The following is a 15,046-nucleotide window of genomic DNA, read 5'->3' on the forward strand; positions in this document are numbered from 1 at the left end:
AGCAGGTATAAGAATGACTTATAAACAAGTGCTGCTACAACTTTGTGGACCACAGTTTAGAAAATTTAAAACCCTGACATATCCATGTGGGTTACCTGTGCAGATATTTTGGCTTCTATCATAACCTTCATATAAATCTGTTTCACTTGTGCAGACTGCAGCTACACTGGAATTGAGTGAGTTAATCTGGAAATTTCAAGGGGTTGTTGTTGACTAACCCCTTTATCGAACATGGAGGTGAAACACCATTTTCTGTCTCAATCTTATGATCCTGATTCAGCTGCTTCACTTATTTTTTTTCCTCTCAACCAGTCCTGTGACTGCTCACCCATTAGGTACCCCATAAAAGTTTCAAAATGTCCAACTTGGGTCATATTACACAACTGACTCAACTATGTGACACAAAGGGCGACACTCTGTGGGTGTTTGTTCCAACCAAACCCCTCAGTAGGTGACTTCACCATGAACTCCACCCATTTACTGTGTTGGAGCTGATCAACAAGCTCACATGACCAAGTCTTCCCTCCAAGGAACTTAATTTTAGACATACCTGTGGGCACCCATCGACTCGAACATCTTCTCCAGCTGGATTCTTAGCTGCTGTACGTTATTCATCAGGACACACGGCTGAACGCAACAGAGATGATGGAATGTTAGGGAAACAAAAAAAAAAAAACTACAGTCTGACATGTTTTAAGGCAGCCGTGACTTACTATCTTCTCCTTGTCAATATACGAAGGAAAACTTTTGGTCAGAATGGCACTGTACTGCAGGAGAACTTTGGCAATAGTCTGTGAAGACAAAAAAGATTAAAACAAAAACTGACTACACATTTGGGAGTTATTCTGTACATAGATAAAAGTAATCATCCATTTAAATTATATTTCATTGGTTAGGTCATTTTTAAATTAAAGATGCCAAAGCCTGAGTACATCCAGTTTGTTTTATAATATAACCCCAATTCCAATGAATTTGGGACATTGTGTAAAATGTAAATAAAAACAGAATACGATAATCTGAAAACCAGAGATTATAAAATACAGATTACAACACATTTAAGATAAGGAGACAGAGTTACTGGATTACCCCATTGAAGTTGGGACATTGGTAAAATGTAAATAAAAACAGAATACAATGATTTGCAAATCCTCTTCAACCTATATTAATTTGAATACACCACAAAGACAAGATATTTAATGTTCAAACTGATAAACATTATTGTTTTTGTTCAAATATTTGCTCATTTAAAAATGGATGCCTCTAACACGTTTCAAAAAAGCTGGGACAGTGGTATGTTTACCACTGTGTTACATCACCTTTCCTTCTAACAACACTCAATAAGCGTTTGGGAACTGACACTAATTGTTGAAGCTTTGTAGGTGGAATTCTTTCCCATTCTTGCTTGATGTACGACCTCAGTTGTTCAACAGTTCGGGGTCTCCGTTGTCATATTTTGCACTTCATAATGCACCACACATTTTCAATGGGCAACAGGTCTGGACTGCAGGCAGGCCAGTCTAGTACCCACACTCTTACTACAAAGCCACGCTGTTGTAACACGTGCAGAATGTGGCTTGGCATTGTCTCACTGAAATAAGCAGGGACGTCCCTGAAAAAGACATTGCTTGGATGGTAGCATGTGTTGCTCCAAAACCTGGATGTACCTTTCAGCATTGATGGTGCCATCACAGATGTGTAAGTTGCCCAGGCCATGGGCACTAACACACCCCCATACCATCACAGATGCTGGCTTTTGAACTTTGCGCTGGTAACAATCTAGATGGTCTTTTTCCTCTTTTGTCCAGAGGACACGACATCCACGACGTCCACGATTTCCAAAAACGATTTGAAATGTGGATTCATAAGACCACGGCACACTTTTCCACTTTGCGTCGGGCCCAGAGAAGGCTGCGGTGTTTCTGGATGTTGTTGATGTATGGCTTTCGCTTTGCATGGTAGAGTTTTAACTTGCACTTGTAGACGTAGCGACGAACTGTGTTAACTGACGGTGGTTTTCTGAAGTGTTCCTGAGCCCACGTGGTAAGATCCTTACACAATGATGTCGGTTTTTAATGCCGTGCCGCCTGAGGAATCGAAGGTCACGGGCATTCAATGTTGGTTTTCGGCCTTGTCGCTTATGTGTAGAAAGTTCTCCAGATTCTCTGAATCTTCTGATTATATTATGGACTGTAGATGACGGAATCCCTAAATTCCTTGCAACTGAACATTGAGAAACATTGTTCTTAAACTGTTGGACTATTTTTTCACGCAGTTGTTCACAAAGTGGTGATCCTCGCCCCATCTTTGCTTGTGAACGGCTGAGCCTTTTGGGGATGCTCCTTTTATACCCAATCATAACACTCACCCGTTTCCAACTGACCTGTTTACCTGTGGAATGTTCCAAACAGGTGTTCTTTGAGCATTCATCAACGTTCCCAGTCTTTTGTTTCCCCTGTCCCAGCTTTTTTGAAATGCGTTGCAGACATCCATTTTAAAATGAGCAAATATTTGCACAAAAACAAAAAATGTCTATCCACTTTAACATTAAATATCTTGTCTTTGTGGTGTATTCAATTGAATATAGGTTGAAGAGGATATGCAAATCATTGTATTCTGTTTTTAATTTACATCTCACACAACATCCCAACTTCATTGGAATTTGGGTTGTATTTAAAACCCAATACACACACACACACACACACAGATATATATATGTATATGTATATATGTGTGTGTGTTGGGTTTTAAATACAACCCCAATTCCAATGAAGTTGGGATGTTGTGTGAGATGTAAATTAAAATCAGAATACAATGATTTGCAAACACTCTTCAACCTATATTGAGTTGAATACACCACAAAGACAAGATATTTAATGTTAAAGTGATAGACATTTTTTGTTTTTGTGCAAATATTTGCTCATTTTAAAATGGATGTCTGCAACACATTTCAAAAAAGCTGGGACAGGGGAAACAAAAGACTTCCGAATGGTGTCCACCTGGAGGTCTCTCACAGTTTCTGGAAAAAATTGATGCAGCAAAGCTCCAAATCGTTCAGACATTTATTCACAATAAAAATCCGACGAGAGGGGTGGACCACTGCTCACACAAAGCGTGCTCACAGGCGAATGACGCAACAGACAGGCGTGAAAAAACTCATGCATGCGCATGAAGGTTCAAGCTTGGCTGATGCAATCACACGTGATTCAAATCCATATGGTTTTTGAAAAAAATTAAAAGGTCCGATACTTTTCTAACAGACCTCATATATACATATATATACATACGAGGTCTATCAGAAAAGTATCCTACCTTTTTATTTTTTTAAAAAACTATATGGATTTGAATGACATGCGATTACACCAATCATGCTTGACGCATGATTGACGCGTGTCGGTGACGTCATTTCCCTGTGGGCAGGCCTTGAGTGAGATGTGGTCCCGCCCTCTCGGCTAAATTCCTTTGTTTCACACGCTGCTTCGAGACGGCGCGCGTTGCTTTATCAAAATTTTTTCTTGACCTGTGTGGAATATCCGAGTGGACACTATTCGAGAAATTAAGCTGGTTTTTGGTGAAAAGTTTAACGGCTGATGAGAGATTATGGGGTGTTTCTGTTGGTGTAAGGACTTCCCACGGAGCGGGACGTCGCGCAGCGCTTCCAGGCGCCGTCGTCGGCCTGTTTCGACCTGAAACATCCTAATTTAAGGCTTAATTCAACCAGGACGTTGTGATAGAACAGAGAAGATTCAGAAGAGGCCGGCATGAGGACTTTATACTGACATTCCACTGTTTAAGGACATTTTGTAATGAAAGACGTGCGCGCAAATTGCCTGCGGCTTTTGATGGCTTTCAACAAGTGAGTAACTGAGAAATTGTTTAACAGCTTGGGCATGTTCCAACTTGCCCGTTAAGGTTTCCAACGGAGGTGTTTTTCCTGTCGCGACCCCCCGCGGTCGGGTCTGGCCCGACATGCGACTCTGCCCGCACGTTCTTTCATTACAAAATGTCCATTAACAATGGAATGTCCGAATAAACTCCTCATGCCGACTTCTTCTGAAAGTTCTCTGTTCTCTGACGACTTCCTGGGACAACAGAGCCTGAAATGTGGAGGTTTTCAGCTTGAAACAGGCTGACGACGGTGCCTGAGAGCGCTGCGCGACGTCTCGCACAGTGGGAAGTCCTTAAAGCGACAGTATCACCTCAAAATCTCTCATCAGCTGTTAAAATTTTCACCGAAAACCAGCTTAATTTTTCGAACCATGTCCACTTCGATGTGTCTCACAGGTTTAGAAAAAATTTTGATCAAACAAAGCGCCAGTCTCTCAGCAACTTCTCAGACAAAGGAATTCCGATGAGGGGCTGGACGACTCCTCCCACAAGGAGTGCTCACAGGCGAATGACGTCACCGACAGGCGTGGAAAAACTCACGCATGCGCACGAGGGCTCAAGCATGTCTGAACGTAAACAATATGAATGAAATCCATATAGTTTTTGAAAAAAAATAAAAAGGACCTATACTTTATGGACAGCCCTCGTATATACGGTTTTTCCTTTTCAAGCGGCATTTTTTAACAGGTGTGACTTATACTCTGAAAAATGTGGTAATTATTCTGAATGTTCACCTAAGAAACTTTTGAATAAACTTCATAAAACATTCCCAGATGCCCCTTTAGAGAACTCAGACATGCAGAAAAAATGCTTTGTGTACAATTTTCCCCTTGAGGAAACCTATGATTCATGTTTATTTTGTTACTTCGATTGTATTTGGACATCCAGTATCCTTTGCCCCTACAAAGCAGAGACAGCAATGTTGATGGAGAGTTCAAAGAGCTACCATCCCCCAACCTTCAGATACATCTGGAGCATCCGTTTTGAAACCTTGTTCAAATCTACACGTGGATCCATACCGATCCACTGTGACAACGCTGAGCAAAAACGGGAGACACAAAGAGAAATGACTGATGCCAATTAAGGTCCTACGGTGCCAAGGTCTTTATTCCTGGATGTCCACGGTTGTCAATATATAATTAGACATTTCAAAAACAGGTAACAAATTTTCGAGAGTACCTCTCACAATCACAACAGCAAATTATAGAGCAAAACTTGAAACGTCTCAATCAGCCACATCCTGTTCTTTTAGTCAAATGTTCTCATGTGGGGACAAAGTCACTCTGAAGTCTTGGTGATGGACATCCCAAATCAGCTTCCATTTCATCAGGGGAAGGTGATTTAGGACTCCAGCAGCAAGACTTGAAAGTGACGTCCTACTGTGTAAATATTTGATAATCACAGGAGCTAACTGGGACTTGTCTTTGAGATCTGCAGTGCCAGGACTTGAGAGTGACTTTGTCCCGCCTCTGGTTATTAATATACACTATGTCGGGAAGCAGGTTTTACAGATCTTTACTTTGGAGAAGCGGCGGCTGTACTGAGCCATGACTTCAGGATCAGGACATTCCAATTTCTTGATGATCTCAAAACTCTGGTTGAGCTGGGTGAAGATGTCTACCACAGAGCAGGAGAAGAGCGCATGTTCAGACGTCTGCTGGAACTGAGATGACGGAAGAGAAAACATAAGTTAGCAGTTATGCAGTTGCTTCAAGCTTTAATGTCCCACAGGGAAAAAAATTTCAAATTATAAAAACAAAATTAAAAATTCAGCTCACTCCATCTTTTTGTCTCTCTCAAGGGCTCCGTGCATAAACTCCATGGATACGTCCTCATTCTGATCCAACCACTGCAGCACGAATGGCAGGAACCAGCTGCAATGGGAACAAATATATCCCTTTTTTAGCTCATAAACTGGAGAGTAAGTAAAATGGCAAATTGTGAGCATAAAAAAAATCTAAACATCTCAGCAACCTAATAATACGCTAATGCTAGCATGCAAACATGCATAGGTTTGTTTTAGCATTTTGGCATTACTTTTGAAATGTGAACTCCACATTCCCCCTTACCATGTTATGACTTATAATCATTACATGAAGTGAAGCTTTTTTTTCAATTAGAAAATATTTTGAGAAGCTTAGCATTAGCACACACTGTTTCATAAAGACACTAAAACAGACAAAGCTTGAAAAGTGCAGGTTTAGTTTGTTCTTTCCATATTCACAGGATTTTCACAAGGAACAGCATTAAGGTCAGCATTGCCTGTGACCTTTGACATGATCAAAATCCCCCTCCACCACCCCAATGGACCCAAGCCTGCATAACATTTTCTAATATATATATATATATATATATATATAATATATATATATATATATACACAGTTTGTGCACATATTATTCGAGTGGTGCATGTAATTTTATACTGCACTTGCACTGGTGCAAGTTACTTTATCCAAGTTTTATCAACTATAAGCACCAGTAGAATGAACCAATAAAGGAATAAATAAGGAAAAAAAACTATTTCCAGTGTGTTGTCTTCGTCTTCCCTGCGTTTTATGACTCTCACACACGGAGCGAGTTGCTGTGATGATTCATTTGCGCGTGCACGTGAAAAAAAAAAAAGTCTGGCTGCAGGCTGTTAGTTCCTTGCTCTCCGCTCAAACTCTCTCATCACTATGTTAAAAAAGGACATAAGTCCTGCTCACAGAGTGATTGCCAGAGACAGGACATGTCCACATGAAGTATAACTCCAGACATCTCCACATTTACTCACGGACGGTTCGTTCGCAGCGCATCTTGTGGTCACAGGAAGAAAACAAACTATAACAGAACTCAGAGCGCAGACCTGCAGCTCAGCACAAGAACAATATAAACTAGAAGAGAAATAATAGTGCAGTCTGGCTACAGCCAAACTGAGCACTTTGATTTCTCTGTGCAGAGAAGCTGCAGGCTGCGCTCTCACCTCCTCTCTGCCCCCTGCTGCACACACCTGACGCAGAAATTCCTGCATCGTCATGACGCCACAGGAAGAAGCAATTCAAAGTGGGCCCGGTGTGAAAGTGACTAAAAGGACTTTTGGTTGTGCAAGTAATTTTTTTGTTACTAGCACCAGTGCAAGTAGGTTAAAAAATGTATTTCAACCCCCGATTTTATAATATATATATATATATATATATATAATATATATATACACACACACAGTTGTATGTAAAGGTTTGGGCACCACTGATGATTTTCATGATTTTTCCTTTATAAATCATTGGTTGTTGGATCAGCAATTTCAGTTAAATATATCATATAGCAGACAAACAGAGTAATATTTGAGAAGTGAAATGAAGTTTATAGGATTTACAGAAAGCATGAAATAATTTGAACAAAATTAGGTAGGTGTATAAATTTGGGCACCCCAACAGAAAAAAATACATCATATTTAGTCGATCCTCCCTTTGCAGAAATAACAGCCTCCAATGCTTCCTATAGCTTCCAATGAGAGTCTGGATTCTGGTGAAGGTATTTTGGACCATTCTTCTTTACAAAACTCTCCAGTTCAGTCAGACTTGTTGGTTTCTGAGCATGGACAGCCCGCTTAAATCAAACCACAGATTTTCAATAATATTCAGGTCTGGGGACTGAGATGGCCATTCCAGAACATTGTAATGGTCCTCTGCATGAATGCCTTAGTAGATTTTGAGCAGTGTTTAAGGTCATTGTCTTGTTGAAAGATCCAGCCCTGGCACAGCGTTAACTTTGTCACTGATTCATGAACATTGTTCTCAAGAATCTGCTGATATTAACTGGAATCCATGTGACCCTCAACTTTAACAAGATTCCCAGTACCTACACTGGCCACACAGCCCCACAGCATGACAGAACCACCTCCAAATTTACTGTAGGTAGCAAGTGTTTTTCTTGGAATGTTGTGTTCTTTTTTTAGCCATGCATATCGCTCCTTGTATGTCCAAATAACGCAATTTTACTTTCATCAGTCCACAGCACCTTATTCCAAAATGAAGCTGGCTTGTCCAATGTGCTTTAGCATACATCAAGCGACTGTTTGTGGTGTGTACGTAGAAAAGACCTCTGCATTACAGCATCCCTTTGTGCATAGTGTGCTGTATAGTTGAACGATGCACAGAGACACTATCTGCAGCAAGATCATGTTGTAGGTCTTTGGAGCAAGTCTGTGGGTTGACTATGACTGTTCTCACCATCCTTCGCTTCAGCTCATCTGAGATATTTCTTGGCCTGCCACATCGGGCCTTAACTAGTTCTGCGCCTGCAGTCTTCCATTTCCTCACTATGTTCCTCACAGTGGAAAATGACAGCTGAAATCTCTGAGATAGCTTTTGTATCCTTCCCCTAAACCATGATGCTGAACAATCTTTGTTTTCAGGTCATTTGACAGTTGTTTAGAGGCTCACAAGTTGCCACTCATTAGAAGAGATGCAAAGAGGAGAAACATTTGCAAATGGCCACCTTAAATACCCTTTCTCACGATTGGATTCAACTGTGTAAGGAGATCAAGGATTAATGAGCTTACCAAACCAATTCTGTGTTTCCAATAATTAGTGCTGAATGTATTTAAATCAATAAAATGACAGGGGTGCCCAAATTATGCACCTGACAAATTTTGTTTAAATAATTATTGCACACTTTCTGGAAATACTAGAAACTTCATTTCACTTCTCAAATGTCCAGTGTGTTCATCTGCTATATCAGTAATTCTCAACCGGGGTGCCGCTGCACCCTAGGGTGCCGTGATCGATCGTCAGGGGTGCCGTGGGCAATTATCAAATATCACCATTATCGGGTGTATGTGCTGTAATAGTGTGGCAGATGATGTAATGCTCTTTTATTCCAGTAGATGGCAGCAAAGCGCTGTACTACAGTATAATAGACATACTTGCGCACATAGCGTTGTGCATCTCCATGGTTATGGGTTGCTGACTACAGCGTGAATCTCAGCTGCTCACGGAGCATGACTCCTCTGGGGAAGGAGGTGTGCAGGGAAGGTGGCCTGACCTCCGTTGATGTCACCGTGGTCAGACTTGGGCCTTCTCGCTCACAACTGGGTTCGCTGAAGGCAGCCTCTGCGCTCCGTGAATATTAGAGAGGCAGATTATTGTGAATAAAAGTGTTGACACGTCTAAAAAAAACACTTGAGATTAGGGCTGTCACAATTATTACAATATTCGTCAATCGCGATTATTTTTCATATTCGCGATTACCGTGAATTATTTATTTATCCACAAAGCATAAAACGACTCCGAATCTGATGTCATTGTGCTGCAGCCTCGCTCTCGTCTTAAGGCGGGACAATAACATGGAGGCTGAAGAGCGATCCGTCCTGCCATTTGGATAAGACGGCCGATTAAAACAGTGACCGTCTTCTTCAAAAGCTGTCTAAAATACGGAGCTGTCGGTGTGTGTGTGTGTCTGTGTGTGTGCACGCGCGCAGAGTCAACAGGCTGCAGACTGGGAGGGAGGGGGTGTGTGAGGGAGATTCCTGAATGCAGGCCGCGACACGTTACAGTCTGAGAAGCATCAGTGCGCAGCGAGCGCGGAGCAGAGAGAGGATTTAACCCGAGTGAACATGTTTAAAAAAAAAAAAAAACGTGAAGCTGCTTTTACTTCTCTCTGAACTTTCTCTAAAGGTGTGATTCTGCCGTTACCGTCCTGTTCACACCATGTGCGCGTCATATGCTGAATTTATAAGATCATGAGATGAAATAAACGGTCAAATAGCTTTAAAAACATATTTAAAAAATGAGAATATATGAATGAACTGAGCCACACAAAAAAAAAAACCCTGACATGGAGAAGCTGTGGTGATGTTCAGATGCACAGATCACAAAAAGCAGGTGAGAACTCTGAACTTTAACAGCTGTTACTTTCCAAAGGTATTTATTTGTTCAATCTTGAGCTTAATGTAGTGTTTAAGCACAAACGTGACTGATGAGGAGAAACAATTTCAGAAATGCAACAGAAACAACCACAAATCAGAAAAGTTGGGACTGTATGTAAAATGAAGATAAAAATAAAAATGTTGCACCATTCCCAGTTTCTCCACTCACAGAAGCCAAACAATCTTCCAGAGTTGTGTAATTATACTACAATAGTAGAATATAAAATCTGTATCGATTTTCTATTGCGATAATTGGGTTTTGCGCAAAACCAGAGGTAATATAATTATAATATTATTTGGTTGGTGGTGTGCCGCAGGATTTTGTAAATATAAAAAGGGTGCCACGGCTCAAAAAAGGTTGAAAATCACTGTGCTATATAATATATTTAACTAAAATTTCTGATCCAGACAACCATGATTTATAAAGGAAAATCCTGAAAAATGATCAGGGATACCCAAACTTTTGCATACAAGTGTATATTAGTGAATAGGCAGATCCCAGATGAAATCCAGGCTTTCTTAGTGAAAAAACATTTGCAGATTAATTTCTTGTTTAATGTTACAAATTTTAAAATCTTAGAGATCTCATTATTCAGATGTTAATCTAGTTTAGATTGTTTAATTGTTGATGAGAATTCCTTTATGTCAGCCACTGTTGATTATTCTACAGATTTCTGAAAGCTTTAATGAACTCCTTTTTATTTTCAAATTAAACATGAAGGAATATTTTTATAACCACTTACTACCCGGTTTCTTTGCTTTCACAATCTGAACATTTTTGAAGACAAAAATAAATAAATACACATTTTTGTTTGTGTTTTTTTTAAACTTGATATAAGTGGGTGTCGGAGACTTACGAGGGGTAATCTGGAACAACACCATCAAACTGTGACAGCTCCTTCACATATTCGTTAAACAGCCACTTGACCTTGAAGTGCAGGTTCATGTAGTCGGTGATTTTACACTGTCGGTGCTTCTCATGCTCTGCAGACCCCAAAAATTAATAAATAAATAACAATAAAATTAAGCCTTGTGATGTGTTGTGATGAGTTTTACAAATGTTTCAAAACAAGGGACAGAAATGACAAGTAAAGGAAATTCTTTGATTAAAACAAGCAAAAGGGTCATCTGGGACAGATTTCTTTTTTCACGTCAAAAATAAAGACACAGTGGAAAGTAAATGGGCTGTATTTCTGCATTGCTTTTTTAATCTGATGTCTCACATTCACCCGATGACAGTTTCATTTGAGTAAGTCACTAAGAATTAGTTTCACTGCCTCAGCAAAAAAAAAAACAACAACAACACAAACAAAAAACAAAAAACCCTCAGGATTTGATCCATCATCTCTGAAAAAAGGTGATTTTCAGAGATTTTCTGTGAAGGGGATTCATTATGAGGACATCAGCTGAGATAAAAACACACACACAAAATTAAACAACAAAACAGACAAGCTCCTTGCACACATAAGCAGCTTTCAAACCAGTCCTGCAGATTCATTTGTTCATCACCTTTGAGCCTTCAGATTTTATCCTCAAGTGATGTAAGCACAGAACAAAAGTTGGATAAATGGTACAATGCCATTTATTCAACAGACATTTTTCTCAGCCAAAATCTCATTTGATATGTTTTCATATCTAAAACAATCCCATCACCTTCTCCATTACAATATATCTTGGATTACCAAATCATGGCAGTAAACATAAGAGCAATCAGAGATTTCTGACACTGCTAATCCGAATCCGGATCAACTCCCAAAATTCAGTGGAGACTTCCATGGCCTAATATCTATCTGTGGTGCAAATTTGGTTAGATTTGTGCAGTAGTTTTGATGTAATCCTTCAAGCCTATATAAAGTGAAATCTTGATCCAGAAATCTGGTCTGATCACCTCCAAAATCCGTGCAGTAGTTTTGATGTAATCTGCTAACGGACAGACAGACAAATAAATAAATAAACTCAGATGATTTTATTACATCCTTAGTGGACCGTAACTATTCATGTTATTTGCTGCCCCCTCCTGGTTGTACAAACCATAAATTTAACAACCCTTTCAGTTGACAACAGTGTTCATTTTCACGGAGACAGCTCTTGTGTTTTGTTTCTATTAGTTAATTTAGTAAACGGATCTTCAATTGGCAAAGAGTTTTGTTTTTGTTTTGTTTTTGTATTTCTACGAAATTCAACCAGTAATTCAGTATTTTATGGATACAGCAAAGCTAATATCCGCTCACCTTCCATAGCATACTCATGTCTGTGCAACACAACGTCCACATGACCTCAGCGACACTCTCCCCACATTTAGTTCTTGAGGAAACCTGAGAGGAAAGTGACAGTTTGAGAAAGTTACACAACAGATGTCTAAAAGTGAGCAGCTATCGGGGTTCAACAACCTATCTAATAAAACAAATCAATACAGCTTCTAATTGTGGTGAATCAAAATGAAGATCATTATGATTTACAAATCTATAATCAGTGTTTGGAAGCATTTTCATACTTTCTGAGTGAAAACAAAGATTCTATTCACAAAAGTGGCAGACATGGTGTGTAGATCTTCACTTACTGGTTGAGCACAGGCGTGTAGGAGTCACTGTCCTCTTCAATAATGGAGACAATGAGCCATGATGAGTTTCGGCCAAAATTCAAATTTTTGATGCTGGGACCTGCTCCTCCAGAGGGCTTCTTCCTTGTTCTGGAACTATTCAATCACAGAGGAGGACTCGTTAGAGGTAGAGAATTAGGAATGAATAGAAACTATTCCAGTGCTTTGCAGTTCCACGTTCAGTGCGGTGACTTACGGCTTCCACGGGCGGGTACTGCCTGTTGTAACAGTCATAGCAGTTATTGAGATGTAGTCGTACGTCGAGTTGAGACAGGCCCTTGACACAATCCCGCACCACCTGACTTGCTCGGGGGGAGGACGGCAACTCCTGGACCTAGAGAACAGATAGAACAATCAACCCTGCTTTGGTTTGAATAATTAACTATGATCCAGATCAGCATTCCTCATCTTGGGAATTGGGACACAAATGTGACTTGGACATTCTGACAATCACAAAGTGTTAAATATTGTTTCTTTTTCATGATGTGATTAAGCTGTGACAAAATAGGATTTAGAAGAACTTTAGAAGAAACATGACAGACATGAACGGGCACTCAAGAGTTACACCCACGCTTCACATACAACCCCAATTCCAATGAAGTTGGGACGTTGTGTAAAATGTAATTAAAAACAGAATACAATGATTTGTAAGATGGGCACTAACACACCCCCATACCATCACAGATGCTGGCTTTTGAACATTGCGCTGGTAACAATCTGGTTGTTCTTTTTCCTCTTGTCCAGAGGACACAACATCCATGATTTCCAAAAACAATTTGAAATGTGGTCTCATCAGACCACAGCACACTTTTCCACTTTGCGTCTGTCCATTTCAAATGAGCTCGGGCCCAGAGAAGGCGGCGGTGTTTCTTGATGTTGTTGATGTATGGCTTTCGCTGTGCATGGTAGAGTTTTAACTTGCACTTGTAGATGTAGCGATGAACTGTGTTAACTGACAATGGTTTTCTGAAGTGTTCCTGAGCCCACACGGTAAGATCCTTTACACAATGTTGGTTTTTAATGCAGTGCAGCCTGAGGGATCGAAGGTCACGGGCATTCAATGTTGGTTTTCAGCCTTGCCACTTACGTGTAGAAAGGTCTCCAGATTCTCTAAATCTTCTGATTATATTATGGTCTGTAGATGATGGAATCCCTACATTCCTTGCAATTGAACATTGAGAAACATTGTTCTTAACCTGTTGGACTATTTTTTCACGCAGTTGTTCACAAAGTGGTGATCCTCACCCCATCTTTGCTTGTGAATGGCTGAGCCTTTTGGGGATGCTCCTTTTAGACCCAATCATGACATTCACCTGTTTCCAATTAACCTGTTCACCTGTGGAATGTTCCAAACAGGTGTTCTTTGAGCATTCATCAACTTTCCCAGTCTTTTGTTGCCCTGTCCCAGCTTTTTTGAAATGTGTGGCAGGCATCCATTTCAAAATGAGCAAATATTTGCACAAAAACAAAAACGTTTATGAGTTTGAACATTAAATATCTTGTCTTTGTGGTGTATTCAACTGAATATAGGTTGAAGAGGATTTGCAAATCATTGCATTCTGTTTTATTTATATTTCACACAATGTTCCAACTTCATTGGAATTGTGGTTGTATTTGACCCCAATTCAAGCAAATTTATTCTGTGATTCAGTGAAGCTGTAACATTTGGCTCTATGAGACATTTGACCAAAATTGAAACAGCTTCATCCTCGACTAAAACACGACCCTGCCACTGTGTTTAATCAAGATTAGCACTGAACAGTTTGAGTTAAGGGGCTATGACTTTGTGTTTGACCTTTCAAGATTAAGAAAGGTCAAAGGTCATGTGACCAACCAAAACGATGACATATGGTGGCATATTAGTGTATATTAGAATAGCCTTTATAGACTTTAAAAGTAGTAAGCCAAAATTTTGCTCTATGTCTTTGACCTTGACTTTTAACAACCTCCTCCCCCCACTTTTTTTTAATCCTCAAAATCAAAACACGTTGTACGATTGACCCTCAATCATTCCACACAGTTTGGTTCAAACTGGAGCAAACATCTGACTATTTTGTTCACAACAGACAGATGGACAGAGACACATGACTGAAAACGGTGCCACCACACACTACAGCTATGCTCAAGTGTTGGGGGGGCGGATAACCTCTAAAACAAGACACTTCCATCCATGCAGAATCTGCAGCTACCTTCATCCTGAAGAAGGTGATGCTGGTTAACAGATCCACAGTGGATTTGAGATCCTGCAGGCGCTCCTTACTGCTGGCGGGGAAGTGATTCTACAAGAGGAGGGGAAGAACATTTTGAAGCCGTTAATAAAATGTGAGGTCTCCACCAGTGTTGCCACAGTTACTTTTAAAAAGTAATCCAATTACTGATTACTGATTACTCCTTGAAAAAGTAACTTAGTTACTTTACTGATTACTCAATTGTAAAAGTAACTAAGTTAGATTACTAGTTACTTTTTTAGTTACTTTCCCCAGCTGCCGACAACAACCCACGTCAACATGACAATGATACCTGTTTTGCCAAAACTCACTTTAGTCACCCTTCTTGACTTCAATGAAAACATATACTTAAAATAAAGACCTCTTTCTTGACCTCATATTTAACTGTTGACAGCACTGTAACAGTAAAACTTGCAATTTCAAACCT

General features: G+C 40.0%; 2 protein-coding genes across 2 annotated transcripts in view; both read right to left on the minus strand.

Moving 5' to 3' along the window:
- Nucleotides 1-15,046, minus strand: part of LOC117529092 (protein unc-13 homolog B-like) — a 174,724-nt gene that overhangs the window by 23,801 nt on the left and 135,877 nt on the right.
- Nucleotides 553-12,032, minus strand: LOC117529225 (protein unc-13 homolog A). The gene is made up of 6 exons (XM_034191955.1): nucleotides 12,024-12,032; nucleotides 10,650-10,776; nucleotides 5,664-5,759; nucleotides 5,405-5,548; nucleotides 714-791; nucleotides 553-627 (listed from the first exon to the last, which is right to left on the minus strand). Exons 1-4 carry the CDS (start codon nucleotides 12,028-12,030, stop codon nucleotides 5,503-5,505), a joined length of 276 nt encoding a protein of 91 aa, XP_034047846.1. The 5' UTR covers nucleotides 12,031-12,032; the 3' UTR covers nucleotides 553-627; nucleotides 714-791; nucleotides 5,405-5,502.

This window comes from Thalassophryne amazonica, chromosome 17 (genome assembly GCF_902500255.1).
Source record: "Thalassophryne amazonica chromosome 17, fThaAma1.1, whole genome shotgun sequence".
Lineage (NCBI taxonomy): Eukaryota > Metazoa > Chordata > Actinopteri > Batrachoidiformes > Batrachoididae > Thalassophryne > Thalassophryne amazonica.

Coding starts and splice junctions, on each gene's coding strand:
- LOC117529225 (XM_034191955.1), bottom strand. Junction 5,760..10,649: donor GTTGTTCCAGATTACCCCTC/GTAAGTCTCCGA, acceptor TTCCCATTGCAG/CTGGTTCCTGCCATTCGTGC. Junction 5,549..5,663: donor GAGAGAGACAAAAAGATGGA/GTGAGCTGAATT, acceptor CCGTCATCTCAG/TTCCAGCAGACGTCTGAACA.